Source organism: Palaemon carinicauda, chromosome 4 (genome assembly GCF_036898095.1).
Source record: "Palaemon carinicauda isolate YSFRI2023 chromosome 4, ASM3689809v2, whole genome shotgun sequence".
Lineage (NCBI taxonomy): Eukaryota > Metazoa > Arthropoda > Malacostraca > Decapoda > Palaemonidae > Palaemon > Palaemon carinicauda.
Window position 1 is genome coordinate 45763310 of NC_090728.1, and position 23553 is coordinate 45786862.

The 23553-nt window shown below is 43.8% G+C and overlaps 1 protein-coding gene across 1 annotated transcript; it reads left to right on the plus strand.

The window, feature by feature from the left end:
- Nucleotides 1-8304: 8304 nt before the first annotated feature.
- On the plus strand, nt 8305-10361 carry LOC137639923 (uncharacterized). The gene is made up of 2 exons (XM_068372214.1): nt 8305-8412; nt 8602-10361. Exons 1-2 carry the CDS (start codon nt 8368-8370, stop codon nt 10252-10254), a joined length of 1698 nt encoding a protein of 565 aa, XP_068228315.1. The 5' UTR covers nt 8305-8367; the 3' UTR covers nt 10255-10361.
- The last annotated feature ends 13192 nt before the right edge of the window (nt 10362-23553 follow it).

The following is a 23553-nucleotide window of genomic DNA, read 5'->3' on the forward strand; positions in this document are numbered from 1 at the left end:
TATTCTTGGGTAGTGCCATAGCCTCTGTACCATGGCTTTTCACTCTCTTGCTTAAGGGTACAGTCAAGCACACTACTCTATTTTATTTCTTTTCCTCTTGCTTGTTGAGGTTTTTATAGTTTGTATTTGAATTTACTTAATTGTTAATTACTTCTTGTAGTTTATCTATTTCCTTATTGCTTTTCCTCAGCGGGCTATTTTCCCTATTGGAGGCTCATGACATCTTGCTTTTCCTACTAGGGTTGCAGCTTAGCGAGTAATAATAATAATAATACCCTGCTCACACACACACACACACACACACACGTGTTTTCCTGTCACTTTTGCTTTTGGCTTGGGTGAGAGTGGACGTTGTATATACCATTTAAACCTTGACTAGCCATTGACTACAGCAATCTGGTTTGCATTTTCTTTCCTTTTCAGATGTAGGTGTTGCTCTTCTAGGCTGACATGCAGAATTGTCCTGGAGCTGAAGTTCGCAAATGGGGCACCTTCGTATCTCCAGGCCAGACCAACCCTTACTCCTTGTGCTCAGCCTGCAGAGGACGCCCTTGCACGCAGGAGGATACCAGCGTTGGGATGCGGTTATCGAGAGATTCCACAGGCAGGTACCAAAGATGGAGGTGACGAGGCTACAAACCTCGGCAATGGAAGGTCCTTCGCTTTTCAACGTCGAGGACATCGAGAGAGCAGCAGAGCCATGGAGAAAGACCAACCAGGACTCTCTCCTCCAAAGGGTGAAGTGACACTCTTCTCCAAAGGGTGATGGTGACGAGGCCATTCCCAGCAGCTCCTCCAGCTCAGAAACTGTCGTCCCTGGTCTAGATCAAAGGGGAGCAGTAGAAGTGCAGGTACTCCCAGGACAGGAACACAGAAGTCATTTCCAGCTGAAGACCAGCCCTAGGAAAATTGAACCAGCAATGGAGGAAACGGGGTAGAAGTAGTGGAAGTGGTCATTCCCGCTAGGGAGGGCAGTCCTCCCACTTGTCTACCAGTAGGAGGATACCTGCAGCAACGGTGGCAGAGGTAGTTGCAGCATGGGGCCAAAGCTTGGATGGTCTCCGTGATACGTTCAGGCTATTGCATTCCGTTCACGCTATCCATCCCTCTCTTGACTCAGCATCCAAATCTGTCGAGTTCCTACACAATGGGGTCCACGAAGGAACAGGCCCTCTGGGCCAAAATCCAGACCATGTTGGAGAAGGGTGCTCTCCAAGAGGTCTTAGATTGGTCTCCAGTCACTTTCTTGGAAAGAAGGCGTCTTGAGGCTGGAGACCTGCCATTGACCTCTCCTCTCTGAACAAGAACAAGATTGTGCAACAGACTCCATTCAGGATGAAGATGGCAGACACTGTTAGAAAGGCGCTCAGATTAGAGGACTTCATGTGCACGCCGGATTTGAAAGATGCATACTTCCAGATCCCAGTCCATCCATCATCATAGACAACTGACGATACCAGTTCATGGTGCTGTACTTTGGCCTGTCAACACCACCTCAGGTCTTCACAAGGGTCTTCTGTTTGGTATCAATCTAGGTCCACTGGATCGGCATTCTTCTGGAGAGATACCTAGACGACTGGCTGATCCTAGCACTCTCAGTGATAACCCTTCTCCACCACAGAGTCAGGCTTCTCAAGATTTGTCACGATCTGGGGATTGTGGTAAATCTTGAGAAGTCCTTGTAACCATCACAGAGACTGGTTTACCTAGGGATGCTGCTAGATACCAGATTGCGGAAAGTATTCCCGTCTGACAACAGGATTCAAAGACTAAACAAAGAAGCAAGTCCCTTCTTACTGCGATACAATCTTCCAGCTCAACAGTGGTTATGTCTCATAGGACAACTGTCCTCCCTGGAACATCTGATATACAACAGCTCACTGCAAATACGATCACTGCAGTGATGGCTGAAGTCTAGTTGGGCTCAGCACAAGGGCCCACTGGACCTATTGGTCCGTGTAGGAGTTGAGCAGAGGACGGACCTGAGATAATGGGTAGTAGATAACAACCTGAGCAGAGGACAGACCTGAGATGGTGGGTAGTAGATAACAACCTTCGTAGAGATGTAGATGTTCTCTCTTCTCCCCAGAATTGATGCTCTTTACAACTGCATCAAAAGGAAGGTGGGGGGCTCACTTGCTGCATCACACGGCCTCCAGGCTCTGGTCCAAGTCCGAAAGTATTCTGCACATAAACCTCCAAAAAATATAGGCAGCCTTTCTGGCTCTGCAACAATTTCAACAGCTCCTGTCAGGTCACTCCGTGTTGTTGATGAGCGATATCACCATAATGGTAACATATGTAAAGAAGATAGGCGGTACCTTTTCACAGAACCTTTGCCATCTAGCCGTGGAGATGCTAAAATGGGTGGTAGATAACTTGGTCTCGCTATCAGCTAGCTTCATTCTGGGCAAGAGGAATGTGCTCGCAGACAATCTGAGCAGAGCAGCTCAGATAGTGGACTTTGAGCGGTCTTTGACTCGTCTAGTAGCCAACGAACTCCTGACTTTGTGGAGTTCCCCCGACGGTGGATCTGTTCGCAACATCTCTGAACAGAAAGCTCCCACAGTACTGCTCCCCAGCACCGGATTCTCAAGCACTCTGGCAAGATGCGTTTTAACAACGGTGGGACAACATCAATGTCTACGTATTCCCCCTATTTTGCCTGATGAGAAGAGTACTCAACAAGGTAAGAACATCCAACAACCTAGCAATGACCCTTATAGCTCGGCAATGGAATCTCGAGGAATGGTTCCCAGACCACCTTCAGCTACTAACATGGGTCCCCAGAGGTTCCCTCTACATCACAATCTACTCAAACAGCCACACGCAAAGGTGATTGTAGAAGCCTAAGGACCCTCCCGGGACCTCTTGGAGAATATCCTTCTCTAGCATGGCCAACTTTAGGCCAGGAGGGCCTGGTCCTTTGTTGACTTCTTCATGTAAGACTCTGTCATCATTGGTAGGGTGCCCCATGCATCACAATACTCATCCTCTGATGTGGAATCTAAAGAGGGTGTATCCTTTCTAAGTGTGAAGACCGACCAAGGTTCGGTCCTTGTGAAGAATCCACCTCCACCACTAAAATAATGGGTAACCTAGAATGCATACAACCCTCTGTCATGTGAAGGAACTTGCCAGCATAGTTTACTAGTGCTCAGTGAATCGGCACGCAATGTTACGGAGGATACAGTATTCTTGCGAAACATGTCTGTGTTCACCAACAAGTAGGATGGACCAGAATATTTTCATACAAACTGTCTCCCGCAGCAGCCTCGTGGTTAGTGTTATGCGCTCCTACATGAGGAGGCATTTGCTTGTAAAAAGCTGCTAAGGCTGAGGGGAACAGGTTGTACCAGCAGCTTACCTATGAGGAAAAGTTTTACCCTCCAATCATGGAAAATGGGGAGGCTCTGGACTACCTGGTCAACCAATTACCCAGTAGGGTAGTCAACAATTTCCAATGATTGTAACTGTTGTTCCCCCCCCCCTAAGGGTTAGCAAGTTCCATTGAGTGGAACAAGAGACCTTTTCCTCTCAAGAGAGTCAATTCTCCTTGGTTACTCCCAGGCCAAGAGATTACGTAGCAAGTAACATCTCAAGTGGGTGTCAAGACGTGCACCCAGTTGTAAACAAACCTGCCATGAGACGGGTGGGGGAAGAACCTGTCCTCCCACTGCCTCCAATAAAGTGGGAGTTGGCCGACAAGTATGCTTACATATCGGTAGGATATACTGAGGTAGCCAGTAATCTCTACAAGAAGATGTTAATTACAGCAAATCTCCTTAGCAATCACAGTTGAGCAAGAAACCGGTCGGTAACGACCGATCGCACACAATTCCTTCCGAAAGGTAGACTGAGATGTATCTTCAATCTTCAACCCTGACCAGGTGTAGCCCGAATCATTAGTTGTGTCCAGAACTTGATTGAAGAACATCCGCAATCGAGACCTCCTTCCTATGAGCGATGAAAACGTTTGTATTTCTCGGCAAATCTAGCATAAGTTTTGAATGTTCCTTGCTTGGAAACAGATTTGCTTATGTGAAGTTTTCAGTTTGAGTATTCTTTTAAAAACTAAAACCTCCGATCGTTAAGTTCAGAGGGAATTGCCTGGGATGAAGGCAGAGACCACTTGCGGGTGGACCACCCGTATTTGGTTACGGAAGAGTAAAGGGTAATGCATAACCTGATTTCCAGCGCCGGCAAAGAGGGTCTCACAAACCATCCATGGGTACTAAGGCGAGGCGAGGGACCCTCATAAATCCAATAGGGACACTAAGGTGTGGCGAGTGTCTTGCAGACCCACTATGGGTACTAGGGCGAGGGGAAGGTCTCGGAAACCCGCCATGGGTACTAAGGTGAGGCGAGCAACCCGAGTTCTTTGTAGACCTTCGTCAGGCAGAAGAGTTCTCCCACCCATCTCCCTGGAGGGTGAGTGTGCTAAACTGTGCATGACTTCTCTGCAAAACTAAGGTTCTCTTAGTACTCCTGTTCATCACAGCCACCTAAAGAGGGCAGTAAGCAACCTTATGTCATCCCTTGGAAGGGAACGAAAAAGACTGTGCTGGACTTGAAGACCAGCTGTTTCTTCCTTGTTAGTTAGAAACTATGAGGCACAGGTCCCTGAAGGCACGATATGGCAATAACCCCAAAGAGTTAAGGCCTACGAGACTTGTCGATGGGAGAGGGGGCAGCTGCAAGAGGCCGGCATTCGTCACCATCTGTGGCAAAGATCCCAGAGGGAAGTTGCAACAAGAATTGTTTCATGGTACAGCGGCAATGGGTAGAAATTATAAGCAATCCCCTAACTCATTTGTTGACAAGTTCTGAAGAGCAAGGACAGGACATGGAGGAATCCAATTCCTGCCGGAGGAATCCCTGAAGGGGAAATCCCACAAATGAAGGTAGTCTCTCCCGCGGACGGGAAAGGCGATCAACGTCTATTGCCGTTGTCTGCAATTCTCCCCGCAAGCAAGGAAATTGTTGGATAGTGATTGGTGGGGAAACTCTCCCTAGGAAGTTAAAGTTGCTCAACACCTGGTGGAGGTTAACTCTCACTTAAAAGGAAAAAGTATCCAACACCTGGGAGCGAACCTCCAGGCAGTAGTCTCTGCTTCACATCAACGAGCTAAGCTCAAGTTGAAGGTCGACATCGAGTGCTGCCTGTAAAACATTGCCGAAGCTCGTTTCTGGGTTTACCCCCGAAGAGTTACCGGACAAGTCACTCCAAAAGAGTTCTTGTCAGTAACTGCTTACGCCCACGGGAGCAGAGCGAACATTGGGAGAGCAGCAGAAGTAGAGAACAAAGACCTATTGCTACCTTGGCTTGCAGGGGGAACCTGTGAGCCCCAAAGAGGGCAGCACTGAAGGAAAAGGGACCTTTTATTAAACATTAGTCCAGTTGCTTTTAACCGTAAAAAAGGTTTGGCAGAAGGAAAAGACTACGTCTTTCCTCTACCAAGCTGAATTAGGAAGTGACGGTTGGTCGCTAGTGCTGGTGGGAGCGTTGGCTAGTCTACCCCGCTAACTAGTGGTGGGTAATTATACCCTGTAGGAAAAAAGCTTATCAGCTAGTTTCAGCTTCGCCGAAATAAATACCCTACAGTACCCTAAAGGTTTGTATGCTGCGCTCGAACAAATTATAATTTGAAAATCCGCAGCTAACAAATAAACCGTTTTGTCTAACGTATTTCAAGAAAAACAATAAAAAAGTGATCAAAATATATCTGGATTTTGATTGGCCAATTCAAAGTAAAGATCAGTCAAAACAGGAGATTTTACCATATTTGGGCATATATATAAACTTGAGTGTGCCATAGGCAGTTCTTTGATACACCCAGTTTTCATAGAACAACTTCTCAGTTCCTTTGTAGCTGTGCTACGTGTTGGGTGCGTGCTATGGAACCCAACGTAACAGTGTAATGGCTGCCATTATGGCTATTTAAATGCTATAGACAAGTTTCATGGTGAGTATCACAGTACTCCTGGTGTAGTGAATAATTTTTTAAAATCTCATTGTGTTATCCCTCGAAGATTAAAGTGTCCCACGTGCAATTCTGGTAAGGATTTATTTGTGATTTACTTTAACATAATATAAGAATTGATTTGTGATTTACTTTTAGTTTGTGACCTGGAAAGGAAGGTCCAGGAGCCCCGGCTAAGTCTGTGACCTGGGAAAGGGGGTTCCGGGGGTTTCCGAGGACTTCCTTCACCCAAAACTAGGGAACCACGAATTACTAGAATCCCCAGGTAAATACTGGGATCCCCTTGAAAATTACCGAAATCCGCTACATCACTGCAAACCCTTAGAAATTGATAAATATGTTTTTATTAATTTACACTATTTTTAAGTAAATTAATTATTTTAAAGCATTTTTCTATATACCCTTTACACAATATATACAAGGGTACAAAAGGGTACAGAACCTAACAAACCCACCTAACCTAACCTAGTAGTTCCCAGGTCACAACCCCTAGCCAGGGCAAGATCCTGGACCCCCTTCCCAGGTCACGAACCTTCCCAGTTCAAAAACCCTAGACGGGAGCAAGCCCCCGGACCCCCTTCCCAAGTCACAAACCTTCCCAGGTCACAAACCCTAGCCAAGGTTCTATCTGCAAATATATCAAAAATATAAATGCTAAAAACAAAAATAACGTATTTTAATAACAACACATTATTTGTCGATTTATAAAGGTTTGCAGTGCTATTGTAGGGGATATCGGTAATTTTCAAGGGGATTCCAGTATTTACCTGAGGATTCCAGTAATAGAGGTACCGGTCTGTGACCCGGGAACTACTAGGTTAGGTTAGCTGGGTTCGATGGGTTCTGCAAGTTTTTACATATCTTTAAAGTATCAAATAATCACGTTTTGTCCCGCTTTCACACACCCAAAGTCCCAGGTTCACACTTGTGTCCGTCAGGAGGGGGGGGTCCATAATTAGAAATAAGAGGTCAAACTCAATGAAAGCAAACTATCTAATATGGGAAAAACCCTATGTTGTTCTATAATATTACCCTTTTTTCTCTTGTGCACTTGCGCATATACTACATTGAGAAATATTTTGTTTCCACATGTTTTACCCTCCCAAACTATATAAATTTGAAGATAGAGATGGGGGAAAGTCTACCGAAATTAACCCGCAAGACGTTTTCTACATGATTAATCAAAATGCAAATTACAAATATATGGCTTGTCCAAGAATCATGTAATACAGGATTAGCCAACCATGCCTACTCAAAAGGTTTTCTACATGTTTTCTCAAAATGCAATTTACAGAGAAGTTATCTCGGCTACATATAAACAAAACGGTAAAGTTTGCCCTGTATTACAATACAATAATACCAATAAAACAGTTAATTACCGTATCATTTGTGGTGTGATGCAGACCTGACGGTAATACAATGGACGGTAGAAAGGCTCCGATTTGAGTCAGTGTTGCCAGATGGGTTAGTGTAAAAATTCCCAAAACTCGTGATAAAATATCCCCAAAACAACCAAAAAATCCCCATTTCCACAATTATATTTTCTTGAGATCATGTAGGCTTTACTCATATAGAAATTACTCACCATACTTCATATAGAGTGCAAGTAAACTAATTGCAACAGTATAAAGATTTAGTAATTTTTGTTTCTTCATAGAAATTTGTACAGAATATCCCCTTTAGGCACTCAAAATCCCCAAATCTAGGGACAAATTCTCATATCTGGCAACACTGATTTGAGTCACCAAGAAGGAAGACGGCGCACATCACGTAACACAAAAAGAACTTCTTCTTCTTCCATTCTAGTAAGAGATCTGGCCCCTTCTAGGAGCGGGGTAGGGTCAACTCGGACCATTTCCAACTCGGACCATTTTGAAATACCAACTCGGACCATTATCTCGACCATCTCGGACCGTCAAAAACTTTGGAAATGCCAAGTCGGACCATCATGTAAACCAACTCGGACCATCGAGCAAACACGCAATCTAAAGTTTACAGGATAATTGCATAATTACCACCAAAAGCTGTAACAACCAAATTTATGAAAACAAAAGGAATTTGTCCTCTTTTAAAAGATGGGGAATTAAAGATTAAAACGGACTATATCCTTTTGAGAGAGAGAGAGAGAGAGAGAGAGAGAGAGAGAGAGAGAGAGAGAGAGAGAGAGAGAGAGAGCTTGTTTCTCAACGCATTATCTCTCTCTCTCCCTCTCTCTCTGTGTTTGTCTCAAGCTTGTTTTACAGGATAATTGCATAATTACCACCAAAAGCTGTAACAACCAAAATAAACAGAGTATGCCTAACCAAAATAAACAGTATGCCTAACAGCCAAAACAAACTGCACTCATACCCGTATCTGTACACAGCTGAAGGCGCAACCTACCATGGACAAGTGTTTGCTGTGCCTAAACACAGTGCGACCTCGACAGGTGCGATTTAAGAATTTAGCTAAATATTGTTAAATTAAATTATATATTGATATTATTAAATTAAATTATCTTAATCCTATTGACGATTGTAAATTTTGAGTTGCCATTACCAGATAATCATTTTATAAGAACGGAGAAATATAAATTGATATATCGACTAGAAAATCATCTGAGTACAAATTGTTGCAGGAGGCATTGCTGTGTGACGGATGCAATTTGTGGCAACACCGAACTTGTGGGACGGGCGTTACCAGGGAAGATTACAGAAAAGCAGTAAGAGAGGGGGTGGAAATTGATTGGAGGTGTGCCACATGCTCTTCCAAACTAGGCAACACTGCTGACTGTATCACTGACCATCCACCTGATGAAGCGTTGGTGGATAATCTTATCAACGAGGACTCTGTAAATAATGGTGAATGTTTAATCGAGGATCAGGCACAAGCATTGGTAGAATGTATTACTTATGAAAAAGTGTGTGCGTCATCACAAAGAGGAAAACAGAAACTTGTAGACAGTCAGGGTTATTCATATACATTCAAAAGAGAAACAACAGTTGGTGTTCATTGGCGTTGCGCAGTTAGGAATAAAAATGTTAAGTGTGGAATGATAATAAAGGAAGTGAATAATTCGTTTATCAGAGGGCCCAGTGAACATTCCCATCCACCGGAAACATGCCCTGCTACCACAAGTAAGGTTTCAAAATTAATTAAAGATAAAGCAATGGAGGATGTGTTTCGGCCCGCATTAGAAATCGTGGAGGAAGTAATCCTTGAAAACGTAGATCCAACAATGCCTACTGCTTCACTACCTGCCCCCATAAATCTCGCTCGTCAAGCAAACAGGAAGCGGCAAGCAAACAGACCTGCTGAACCCGTGGATTTGAGTTTTGAAATTAGTGAGGAACACATACCACCTAACTTTCTTAAATTTGATATACATGTAGGGGATAGACGTCACTTAGTATTTGCAACAGAAGGACAGTGTCAGTTACTTGCTAAAGCAAAAAGGTGGTATGTCGATGGGACATTCAAAGTTGTTAGGCAACCCTTCACACAACTTTTTAGCATTCATGCATTCATGAAGTATGATGGGAATGTGAAACAAATGCCTCTTGTATTTGTTTTAATGTCAGGTAAGAGACGCAAAGATTACAAAAAGGTGTTTAGTAGAATTAAGGAAATCCTAGGTGAACAATTAAAAGTACAAGAAGTAATTCTAGATTTTGAGGCAAGTGTTTGGCGGGCTATCCCAGATGTGTTCCCAGATGTAGTTATGCGTGGTTGTGCGTTTCACTGGGGACAAGCAGTGTGGAGGAAGGCCCAAGAATTTGGCCTTCAGTCTGCATACACAAGTGACACCAAAACATATAAGTTTGTGAGACAACTTCTTTCTCTACCATACGTACCTGATGATCACATAGAAGGACTATTTTTAAGATTTTATAGAAAAGCAGCTGGGTCACAACAACTTTTAAATCTTTTAGAATACATTCACAATACTTGGATTTCCTCCGAAATGTGGCCACCCAAAGCGTGGTGTGTTTTTGGTAGGAGTGTCAGGACAAACAACGACGTGGAAGGGTGGCACCACAGACTAAACAGAAAATCACGAAAAGGTCAACTTAATTTCTACATTCTCCTATCTCTTTTGTATAATGAAGCAAAGCTTGTGCCACTATATGTAAATTTCTTAAATGATGGAAAAGTGTTGCGCCACCAAAAGACAAAGTATGCTAAGCAACATGGAAGACTAGTCGTACTGTGGGAGGAGTTTTCTCTAGGTCATAGATCGGGTAAAAGCCTTCTAAAAGCTGTTTCCCATTTCATTGCTGTGAATGTATGATTATTAATTTGAATATGTTTTATTGAACATTTTACTTTGTCTTTTGCTTCTACATTTGCATGTTTTTAATAACTCTCCTAATAATAAATGTGTGACTTTCACTGTTCTCAATTTATTTTTACCAATTGTTCTAATTTATAATCTTATCAACCTGGTCCGAGTTGGTTCACTACTGTGGTCCGAGGTGGTATATTGTGGTCCGAGTTGGTTATAATGGTCCGAGTTGGTGGAGGTACGGTCCGAGTTAGTAAGGGTCCGACTTGGCGATGGTCCGAGTTGGGGGTGAAGCCTAGGAGCCAATGTACTCCCTTGTAAATATGATATAAGATAAAACATAGATCTAATAAATAAAGATGACAAATTGTAGTGTTAGTCTATTATTGAATGTTAACTCCTTCACCGAATGTTATGAATGATATGTTAACTCCCCACATGAGACTTAATGCCTTTTATTCAAACAATGTCCATGCCCCCTCTCCCTTCCATTGAAATTGTTTTTATAGTGCAGAATATATATATATATATATATATATATATATATATATATATATATATATATATATATATACACACATATATATATATATATATATATATATATATATATATATATATATATATATATATATATATATATATATATATATGTGTGTGTATATATATATATATATATATATATATATATATATATATATATATATATATATATATATATATATACACACACACACACACATATATATATATATATATATATATATATATATATATATATATATATATATATGTGTGTGTGTGTGTGTGTGTGTGTATATATGTATATATATATATATATATATATATATATATATATATATATATATCACTATTAAAAACATTTCCATTTAAATACGTTTACATTGACTTATATTTAAAACAACCTCCTGTGGTTTGTCTATTGCAAAATCGTTACATTAAATGTAGTCTCTTTACAAAAGAACAGCAAAAATGACTGTCGTGGTGCATTCTTCTTTCAAGAAAGACTGCATAGCTTTGAACACATTTGTACTTTATGCATATGTGGTGGTTATCATCATTATTAAAAGCTAAGCTACGAACCTAATTGGAAAATCGAGAGGCTATAATAGCCTAGTAAAGAAAGGAAACAAGGAAAATAAATAAACTTAAAGAGAAGTAATGAACAATCAAAATATTTTAAAAACAGCAACAGCTTTGAATTGGCTCTTTCAAATATAAAGTATATGAACTTAAAAAAAAATAAGAGGACGAGAAACAAGATAGAATAGCGTGACAATGTTAGACCATGGCACAGATACTACAGAGGCCATGGCACTACCCAAGATTGGAGAACAATGGTTGGATTTTGGAGTGTTTTTTTTTCCTAGAAGAGCTGCTTACCATGTGTATAGTTTCTTATACACTTACCACACCGAAAGTAGCCACTGGACAATTACAGTGCAGTAGCTATTCTCCTGAATGAAGAAGAATTTTTTGGTTATCTTAGTGGTGTCAGGTGTATGAGGAAAGAGGAGAATGTGTAAAGAATAGGTCAGTTTATTTCACGTATGTGTAGGGAAAAGAAAAAGGGCCGTGACCATAGAGGGATCCAAAGTAGCACTTTCTGACCAGTTCTGACACAAAAACTCTCGGGTGGTAATATCTCAAAAGGGTGGATGGTGCCTTGCCCAACCGAGTTTTTGGGCTTCCTATGTTATTCCCAACTGCAAGATGCTACTCTCCTCAAATGGCAATTTGAATATGATCTTAACGCGATGTAATGGTGATTAATCTTAGCATTCTATAGTCACATTCTAGATTTTATTTTCTTTGTCAGTCTGACCTACCATCTCCTAGTCTCCTAGACAGAGTAAATGGCTTACTGTATGTAGCATAAGTTTTTGTTCTATAAGGAAATAAATAAACTACAAGAAAAGGAATGGACAATATAAAATATTTCATAAACAGTAACAACATTAAAATAGCACTTTCATATATAAACTATAAAAACTTCCAAGAAAAGAGGAAGAGAAATAAGATATAAGAGAACTTTACCCCAAGATAGTGGAAGACCATGGTACAGAACCTATGGCACTATCCAAGACTAAGAGAACAATGGTTTGATTTTGAAGTGTCCTTCTCATAGAAGAGCTGTTTACCATAGCTAGTGAGTCTCTTCTATTCTTTACCAAAAGGAAAGTAGCCACTGGACAATTATAGTGCAGTAGATAACCTCTTGGCTGAAGATGAATTGTTTGGAAATTTGTGTTGTCAATGTATGAAGACAGAGAAGAATGTGGAAAGAATAGGCTGGACTATACGGTGTATGTGTAGGCAAAAGAAAAATGAGCTTTATCAAGAGAGATGGATCTTATGTAATACTGTATGGCAAGTCAAGGACCAAGTAACTATCTAGTGGTAGTATATCAACTGGTGGTTGGTGCCTTAGCCAACCTACTACAGTATCTGATTTTTTTGGATACTTTTATTGACCAGCAGTCCTGTAATGATGCTAGGAAAGACTCTAGGAACTGTTAAATGTTGATAACCTAGCCTTTACTTAAGAATAGGAACAGAAATTGTAAGGAGGAAAAGCTGAAAATAAGCAAAAGCAAACTTATGGTGAATAGAAAAAAAAAGTAGTCGGGGAGTGTAGGTAGGTAATCATTATGGCGATGGGCTCTGTTATGTGCTTTGAATATGATAGCAAAATGTCATAAGAAGAGAGGAATTATATTTAGAAATATATATAAAGCAAAGATTTGGGAAAGAGAGTGGTAAGTATCACTATACTGTGATAGAATGATAGCTCTAAGAAAAGGTATTAGAGTGAGTCTTACTCTGGGAGAATTGTTAAGGAATTGTCATGGGACTATAAGAAAGAGAGCACCATTACAGGACTGCTGGTCAATAAAAGTATCCCCAAAAAGCAGGTAGTAGGTTGGCTAAGGCACCAACCACCAGTTGATATACTACCACTAGATAGTTACTGGGTCCTTGACTTGCCATACAGTATTACATAAGATCCATCTCTCTTGATAAAGCTCATGTTTCTTTTGCCTACATTATACTAGATGGTAGCACTACCATAGGCTATGCCCTTGTACTTTAGAACTTGATGAATGATTTCTTGACCTGCTACCTTATATATATTTTTTCTCTCATTAACACACACTTCCTTACCTTATTTTCACATATGGAAGGCTGTTATCTGTTTTAAGAATGTAAGCATATGAATGGCAATCATATTAAAAAAGAAATAGAATATATATATATATATATATATATATATATATATATATATATATATATATATATATATATACACACACACACACACACACACACATATATATATATATATATATATATATATATATATATATATATATATATACCGGTATATATATATATATATATATATATATATATATATATATATATATATGGTTTTTGTGATATAAAAATGAAGAAAAACATAATTTTCTTTCATTGCATTAAATTATTTCATCTTATGCTTGAGACTACTCTTCCAGCACAAAGCTGATTCAGGGCCTGAAGGTTAATAATATGTTATTTTTATTAGTAAAATAAATTTTTGAATATACTTACCCGATAATCATGTAGCTGTCAACTCCGTTGCCCGACAGAATTCTATGGAGGGATACGCCAGCTATCACAATACTAGAAGGGGGTGTACTTACCAGCGCCACCTGTGGCCAGGTACTATAGTACTTCTTGTTGACACCTCCTCAATTTTTCCTCGGTCCACTGGTTCTCTATGGGGAGGAAGGGAGGGTCGATTAAATCATGATTATCGGGTAAGTATATTCAAAAATTTATTTTACTAATAAAAATAACATTTTTCAATATTAAACTTACCCGATAATCATGTAGCTGATTCACACCCAGGGGGGTGGGTGAAAACCAGTGTACAAGATTAAAGGATAGCTAAGTATCCCATATTTCATATAACAGTTATCTCAAATAACAATGAAATAATAAGTACCTGGTAAGGAAGTCGAATTGAACCGTTACTCTGCCTCTTTTTTAAGTTCGTCTTCCTTACTGAGCGCAGCGTTCCTCTTGGAGGCTGAATCAACCAAAAGGTGCTAAAGTATATAGCGTTGCAACCCCTACTAAAGGACCTCTACAAAACCTCTAACCCAGGCGCTTCTCAAGAATGAATAGACCACCCGCCAAATCAAAAGGATGCGGAAGGCTTCTTAGCCTACCGTAACAACCATAAAAACAACAATAAAAGTATTCAAGAGAAAGGTTAAAAAGGTTATGGGATTAAGGGAATGTAGTGGCTGAGCCCTCACCTACTACTGCACTCGCTGCTACGAATGGTCCCAGGGTGTAGCAGTTCTCGTAAAGAGACTGGACATCTTTAAGATAAAATGATGCAAACACTGACTTGCTCCTCCAATAGGTTGCATCCATTATGCTCTGCAGAGAACGGTTTTTATTAAAGGCCATCGAAGTAGCTACGGCTCTTACTTCGTGGGTCCTTACCTTCAGCAATGCAAGGTCTTCCTCCTTCAAGTGAGAATGGGCTTCTCTAATCAGAAGCCTTATATAATACGAAACCCCGTTCTTGGACATGGGCCTCGACGGTTTCTTGATGGCACACCATAAGGCTTCTGACTGTCCTCGAATAGGTTTAGACCTCTTAAGATAATACTTGAGAGCTCTGACAGGGCAAAGAACTCTCTCTAGTTCGTTACCTACCATGTTGGAGAGGCTAGGTATTTCAAACGATCTAGGCCAAGGACGTGAAGGAAGTTCGTTCTTTGCTAGGAATCCGAGCTGAAAAGAACATGTTGCAGATTCGGTCGTGAAACCAATGTTCTTGCTGAAGGCATGAACCTCACTGACTCTCTTAGCTGTTGCAAGGCAGACGAGAAAAAGAGTCTTGAGGGTAAGGTCCTTGAAGGAAGCTGACTGGAGAGGTTCGAACCTAGGTGACACAAGGAACCTTAAGACTACGTCTAGGTTCCAGCCTGGAGTGGATAGACGACGCTCTTTAGACGTCTCAAAAGACTTAAGGATGTCTTGAAGGTCCTTGTTGGAAGAAAGGTCCAAACCTCTGTGGCGGAGAACTGAAGCCAACATACTCCTATACCCTTTAATCGTAGGGGCTGAAAGGGATCTCTCATTCCTAAGATGTAGAAGGAAGTCAGCTATTTGGGTCACAGAGGTATTGGTAGAGGATACTGAATTGGCTCTACACCAGCTCCGGAAGACTTCCCACTTAGATTGGTAGACTCTACGAGTGGAAACCCTTCTTGCTCTGGCAATCGCACTGGCTGCCTCCTTCGAAAAGCCTCTAGCTCTAGCGAATCTTTCGACAGTCTGAAGGCAGTCAGCCGAAGAGCGTGGAGGTTTGGGTGCAACCTGTCTACGTGAGGTTGACGTAGAAGGTCCACTCTTAGAGGTAGAGTCCTGGGGATGTCGACTAGCCATTGAAGTACCTCTGTGAACCATTCTCTTGCAGGCCAAAGGGGAGCAACCAGCGTCAGCCGTGTCCCTTCGTGCGAGATGAATTTCTGCAGAACTTTGTTTATTATCTTGAACGGTGGGAATGCGTAAAGGTCGAGATGGGACCAGTTCAGTAGAAAAGCATCCACATGAACTGCTGCAGGGTCTGGAACTGGGGAACAGTACAGCGGAAGTCTCTTGGTTATGGAGGTGGCAAACAGATCTATGGTAGGTTGACCCCACAAGGTCCAAAGTCTGTTGCACACACTCTTGTGGAGGGTCCATTCCGTGGGAATGACCTGATTCCTTCTGCTGAGGCGATCTGCTGAGACGTTCATATTGCCCTGAATGAACCTCGTGACCAGAGTGAGGTTTAGACCTCTTGACCAAATGAGGAGGTCCCTTGCGATCTCGTATAGGCTCCTCGAATGGGTCCCTCCTTGCTTGGAGATGTAAGCCAAGGCTGTGGTATTGTCTGAGTTCACCTCCACCACTTTGCCTAGCAGGAGGGACTTGAAGTTCAGCAGGGCTAAATGAACTGCTAGTAGCTCCTTGCAGTTGATGTGGAGCATTCCCTGTTCCTCGTTCCACGTTCCCGAGCATTCCCGTCCGTTCAAGGTCGCACCCCAGCCCGAGTCCGATGCATCTGAGAAGAGATGAAGATTGGGGGTCTGAATAGCCAACGATAGGCCCTCCCTGAGAAGGAGATTGTTCTTCCACCACAAGAGAGTGGTCTTCATCTCTTGGGTGATTGGGATAGAGACTGCTTCGAGAGTCGAACCCTTGTCCCAATGAGCTGCAAGATGGAATTGAAGAGGGCGGAGGTGGAGTCTCCCTAGTTCGACGAACAGGGCCAGTGATGAAAGGGTCCCTGTGAGACTCATCCACTGTCTCACCGAGCAACTGCTCCTCTTCAGCATGCTCATGATGCACTCTAGGGCTTGGCTTATCCTGGGGGCCGATGGAAAAGCCCGAAAATCCTTACTCCGAATCTCCATTCCCAGGTACACAATGGATTGGGAGGGAATGAGCTGAGACTTTTCTATGTTGACTAACAGACCCAGTTCTCTGATTAAGTCCAAAGTCCAGTTGAGACTCTCCAGACAGCGACGACTCGTGGAGGCTCTCAACAGCCAGTCGTCTAAGTAGAGGGAGGCTCTGATGTCCGATAAGTGGAGGAATTTTGCTATATTCCTCATCAGATGAGTGAACACCATAGGAGCTGTGCTTAGGCCAAAACACAGGGCTTGGAATTGGTAGACAACCTTTCCAAAAACGAATCTCAGGAAAGGTTGGGAGTCTGGATGAATAGGAACGTGAAAGTAGCATCTTTCAAGTCCAACGAGACCATCCAGTCCTCCTGCCTGACCGCTGCTAGGACCGACTTCGTCGTCTCCATCGTGAACGTCTGCTTGGTGACATACGCGTTGAGCGCGCTGACGTCCAGCACCGGTCTCCAACCTCCTGTCTTCTTGGCCACTAGAAAGAGACGGTTGTAGAAGCCCGGGGATTGATGGTCCCGGACTATAACCACTGCCTTCTTCTGCACAAGTAGCGACACCTCCTGGTGCAACGCTAGCCTCTTGTCCTCTTCTTTGTAGTTGGGAGAGAGGTTGATGGGATATGTGGTCAGAGGTGGTTTGAGGCAGAATGGAATCCTGTAACCCTCCCTCAGCCAACTGACAGACTGGGCGTCTGCACCTCTCTTTTCCCAGGCTTGCCAGAAGCTCTTGAGTCTGGCTCCTACTGCTGTCTGGAGATGCGGAGAGTCAGTTTTTTCCTTTAGAGGCCTTGGAGCCTTTCCTAGACTTGCTCCTGGAAGAGTCTGGACGGGAGCTTCCTCGGCTGGGGGCTCTACCACGAAAGGGCGGTATGAACCTCGTAGCAGGGGTATCAGCCACTGGGGTGCGATAAGTCCTGGGGACTGAGGTAGCAACCTTAGACTTACGAGCCGATGAGGCTACAAGATCGTGTGTGTCCTTTTGTATCAGGGCAGCAGACAAGTCCTTAACCAGCTCTTCGGGGAAGAGGAACTTCGAGAGCGGAGCAAAAAGGAGTTGTGACCTTTGACAAGGTGTAATGCTGGAGGAAAGGAAGGTACACAGCTGTTCCCTTTTCTTCAGAACCCCTGATACAAACATCGACGCAAGCTCACCCGATCCATCCCTAATGGCCTTATCCATGCAGGACATTAATAGCATGGCAGAATCCTTGTCCGCAGGGGAGGTCTTCTTGCTGAGGGCCCCCAGGCACCAGTCTAGAAAGTTGAACATCTCAAATGCTCTAAATACTCCCTTCAGGAAGTGATCAAGGTCTGAGAAGGTCCAGCAAACCTTAGAGCGCCTCATTGCAGTTCTCCGAGGCGAGTCTACCAGACTTGAGAAGTCAGCCTGGGCAGAGGCAGGTACTCCCAAGCCTGGTGCCTCTCCTGTGGCATACCAAACGCTCGCTTTCGAAGTGAGCTTAGTCGGAGGAAACATGAAAGAAGTTTTGCCAAGGTGTTGTTTAGTCTGCAGCCACTCCCCTAAGATCCTTAACGCTCTCTTAGAGGACCTTGCTAGGACTAGCTTAGTATAGGTGGACTTAGCTTGCTGTATGCCCAGCGAAAACTCAGATGGTGGAGAGCGGGGAATAGCAGAGACAAAGTGGTCTGGGTAAACCTCCCTAAGCAGAGCCAAGACCTTACGAAAGTCAATAGACTGTGGAGAAGGCTTGGATTCATCCACGTCTGACGAGGGATCCAGGTGTGCCGCCTCATCATCAGACGCCTCATCACCAGAGTGTAGCGAAGAGATCGGACAAGTATGCTGAACAGCAGAGTCAGAACGAGTAGGAACAACAATATTAGTGGTTTCCTCTTCAAGTAACTGTTGAGGGAAAACCTGAGGCTCAGACTGCAAAGGCTGAACAAAAGACGAAGCAGAAGGAAGGCGCATGGGTGGAGGAGGCTGACTCCTGGCATGAGTGGCTGAACCCAAGGGTTGCGCTTGCTGAGCGGTTGGCGGAAGCGGAGTAGCAAGTTCCTGTTCCTGCGGTGTGAGCGGAGCGCGATGAGGTAGAGGCTGCGCAGAACGTGGTAAATGTCTCGCAAGCTGAGGCTCCTGAGGCGCAAGGCTAAGGTGTTGTGGTGCTTGCCTTGTGGAGGGTTGAGCTCGCTGCAGCGAGAGCTGAGGAGACTGACTCATGGGCGGGAGAGGTTGTTGTACCTCAACCGAGTGATGCATCACTGGTGGAGCAGCAAGTGGAAGCGGAGGAAGAGAGGTATAATCCTCCTGATCCCATTGTAGAGGTTGCCTTAAGGAAGGCGGAGGCTGAACACCACTGGGAACAGCAAACTCAGAACGTGGCTCAACATCGTACGCCTGGCAGGTGGTACTGCGATCAGGCGGAGCGAGCGCAGGCGGAGGGAGTGCAGGCGGAGGCGGAGGCGCAACACTCTCAGCCCGACACTCACGCATCAAGTCCGAAAGCTGTGCTTGCATGGACTGTAGTAGAGTCCACTTGGGGTCGGCAGAAACTACAGTAGGCTGAGGTAAAGCCTTAACAGTCGAGCTCTGTGGCAGAACCTTACTCCTCTTGGGCGGAGTGCAGTCGACTGATGACTGCGGCGAGTCAGAGCTGAGCCAATGACTGCAGCCCGGCTGAGCACTCGCGGACTGGACTCTGCGTTTGAGTGGTCTAGAGACCTGAGTCCAGCGTTTCTTCCCTGAAAATTGATCACCGGACGAGAAAAAGACGGGCTCAATCGTCTGCAGGTGGGAGTGACGGTCTTTGGAAGACACGCCCGCAACCACCGAGGATACTTCAGTGCGCCGATCAAGGCCTGCCGAACCCTTTTGCCCTTCGACATTGCTTCTCCCCTGGGCTTGGGAGCTTGCAAGAGGTCCCGGACTGGGAGGACGACTGGCACGCACAGAAGTATCCTCACGCACCACACTGACACTAGCACTTGGCACTGCACTGACACTAGCACTCGTCACAGCACTGGCACTAATTCCACCCACTGCACTCTTGACCTTCAGTTCCTTGACCTCGGCCATAAGAGACTTGTGATCACTTACCACTGACTCTACTTTATCGCCTAAGGCCTGAATAGCACGCAAAACAACAGACATATCAGGCTGAGGGCAAATAGTAGGTTCGGGGGTAGCCACTACAGGGGTAGGAAAAGGTAGGGGATCATGAGGTGAGGAAAAAAGTGAAGAGTGAGAAGAACTCCTCCTAACTCTACCTCTCTCTAACTTAGTTGAATATTTCAAAAGACGGACAAATTCAAGTTCCGAAAGTCCGGCGCATTCCTCACATCGATTTTCTAACTGACAGGGCCTGTCCCTACAGTCAGAACAAGCGGTGTGAGGATCTACCGAGGCCTTCGGAATACGCCTATTACAAGACCTACATCGTCTATGGGTGGGGGCTTGCGAAATGTCAGACATCTTGAATCCAAAGAGTTAGCCAAGGGGGGTTCCAAAATCAAGCAAAAGATCGTTAACCGTTAATCAGGACTATATAAAAGCTATCTAAGCTAATATAAGAAGGTTTCCAGTAAAGCGACAGCCGAAATCTGAGAGAATACTTCACCAATTAGCCGTGAAAATACTCGAAGATCATAAGCGTATCCCAGAACGTCTTGCCGGAAGCACGACAGAGGAAAAATTGAGGAGGTGTCAACAAGAAGTACTATAGTACCTGGCCACAGGTGGCGCTGGTAAGTACACCCCCTTCTAGTATTGTGATAGCTGGCGTATCCCTCCATAGAATTCTGTCGGGCAACGGAGTTGACAGCTACATGATTATCGGGTAAGTTTAATATTGAAAAAAGGCAATTATAAGTATGAAGGTACAGTGGTGATGAGGAGGGTTCCAGCCACTCACCTGAATGAGCCATCCTTTTTCCTTGGTTAAAGGGACAAATGCAAGGATAGTTATAAGAGGGATAATAGATAAAAAAGATAAAGGTTTGAATATCTTTAAAAAATGCCTTTTGTTTCAACAAAGAATAAAAAATTTAGACTTTTATAATGTATATAGGAGACTCAATTATCAGATGGAAGGTACAGTCTCAATATTGCAAGGTTAGAGTACAGCATGCATGAATAGCATGTGTAAGATAATGCAAAGACTTTATGACTATGGTAGTCACTATCTGGAAATATGTTATTTTCATTAGTAAAATAAATTTTTGAATATACTTACCCGATAATCATGTAGCTGTCAACTCCGTTGCCCGACAGAATTCTAAGGAGGGATACGCCAGCTATCACAATACTAGAAGGGGGTGTACTTACCAGCGCCACCTGTGGCCAGGTACTCAAGTACTTCTTGTTGACACCTCCTCAATTATTCCTCGGTCCCACTGGTTCTCTATGGGGAGGAAGGGAGGGTCAATTAAATCATGATTATCGGGTAAGTATATTCAAAAATTTATTTTACTAATGAAAATAACATTTTTCAATATTAAACTTACCCGATAATCATGTAGCTGATTCACACCCAGGGGGGTGGGTGAAAACCAGTGTACAAGATTAAAGGATAGCTAAGTATCCCAAATTTCATATAACAGTTATCTCAAATAACAATGAAATAATAAGTACCTGGTAAGGAAGTCGAATTGAACCGTTACTCTGCCTCTTTTTTAAGTTCGTCTTCCTTACTGAGCGCAGCGTTCCTCTTGGAGGCTGAATCAACCCAAAGGTGCTAAAGTATATAGGGCTGCAACCCCTACTAAAGGACCTCTACAAAACCTCTAACCTAGGCGCTTCTCAAGAATGAATAGACCACCCGCCAAATCAAAAGGATGCGGAAGGCTTCTTAGCCTACCGTAACAACCATAAAAACAACAATAAAAGCATTCAAGAGAAAGGTTAAAAAAGGTTATGGGATTAAGGGAATGTAGTGGCTGAGCCCTCACCTACTACTGCACTCGCTGCTACGAATGGTCCCAGGGTGTAGCAGTTCTCGTAAAGAGACTGGACATCTTTCAGATAAAATGATGCAAACACTGACTTGCTCCTCCAATAGGTTGCATCCATTATGCTCTGCAGAGAACGGTTTTTATTAAAGGCCATCGAAGTAGCTACGGCTCTTACTTCGTGGGTCCTTACCTTCAGCAATGCAAGGTCTTCCTCCTTTAAGTGAGAATGTGCTTCTCTGATCAGAAGCCTTATATAATACGAAAGCCCATTCTTGGACATGGGTCTCGAGGGTTTCTTGATAGCACACCATAAGGCTTCTGACTGTCCTCGGAGAGGTTTAGACCTCTTGAGATAATATTTGAGAGCTCTGACAGGGCAAAGAACTCTCTCTAGTTCGTTACCTACCATGTTGGAGAGGCTAGGTATTTCGAACGATCTAGGCCAAGGACGTGAAGGAAGCTCGTTCTTTGCTAGGAATCCAAGCTGAAAAGAACATGTTGCAGATTCGGTTGTGAAACCAATGTTCTTGCTGAAGGCATGAACCTCACTGACTCTCTTAGCTGTTGCAAGGCAAACGAGAAAAAGAGTCTTGAGGGTAAGGTCCTTGAATGAAGCTGACTGGAGAGGTTCGAACCTAGATGTCATAAGGAACCTTAAGACTACGTCTAGATTCCAGCCTGGAGTGGAAAGACGACGATCTTTAGACGTCTCAAAAGACTTAAGAATGTCTTGAAGGTCCTTGTTGGAAGACAGGTCCAAACCTCTGTGGCAGAGAACTGAGGCCAACATACTCCTATATCCTTTAATCGTAGGAGCTGAAAGGGATCTCTCATTCCTAAGATGCAGAAGGAAGTCAGCTATTTGGATCACAGAGGTATTGGTAGAGGATATCGAATTGGCTCTACACCAGCTTCGGAAGACCTCCCACTTAGACTGGTAGACTCTACGAGTGGAAACCCTTCTTGCTCTGGCAATCGCACTGGCTGCCTCCTTCGAAAAGCCTCGAGCTCTAGCGAATCTTTCGACAGTCTGAAGGCAGTCAGCCGAAGAGCGTGGAGGTTTGGGTGCAACCTGTCTACGTGAGGTTGACGTAGAAGGTCCACTCTTAGAGGTAGAGTCCTGGGGAAGTCGACTAGCCATTGTAGTACCTCTGTGAACCATTCTCTTGCAGGCCAAAGGGGAGCAACCAGCGTCAGCCGTGTCCCTTCGTGCGAGACGAATTTCTGCAGAACCTTGTTTATTATCTTGAACGGAGGGAATGCGTACAGGTCGAGATGGGACCAGTTCAGTAGAAAGGCATCCACATGAACTGCTGCAGGGTCTGGAACAGGAGAACAATACAGAGGAAGTCTCTTGGTTATGGAGGTGGCAAACAGATCTATGGTAGGTTGACCCCACAAGGTCCAAAGTCTGTTGCACACACTCTTGTGGAGGGTCCATTCCGTGGGAATGACCTGATTCCTTCTGCTTAGGCGATCTGCTGACACGTTCATATCGCCCTGGATGAACCTCGTGACTAGAGTGAGGTTTAGACTTCTTGACCAAATGAGGAGGTCCCTTGCGATCTCGTAAAGGCTCCTCGAATGGGTCCCTCCTTGCTTGGAGATGTAAGCCAAGGCTGTGGTATTGTCTGAGTTCACCTCCACCACTTTGCCTAGCAGGAGGGACTTGAAGTTCAACAGGGCTAGATGAACTGCCAGCAGCTCCTTGCAGTTGATGTGGAGTAATCCTTGTTCCTCGTTCCACATTCCCGAGCATTCCCGTCCGTCCAAGGTTGCACCCCAGCCCGAGTCCGATGCATCTGAGAAGAGATGAAGATTGGGGGTCTGAATGGCCAAGGATAGACCCTCTTTGAGAAGGAGGTTGTGCTTCCACCACAGGAGAGTGGTCTTCATCTCTTGGT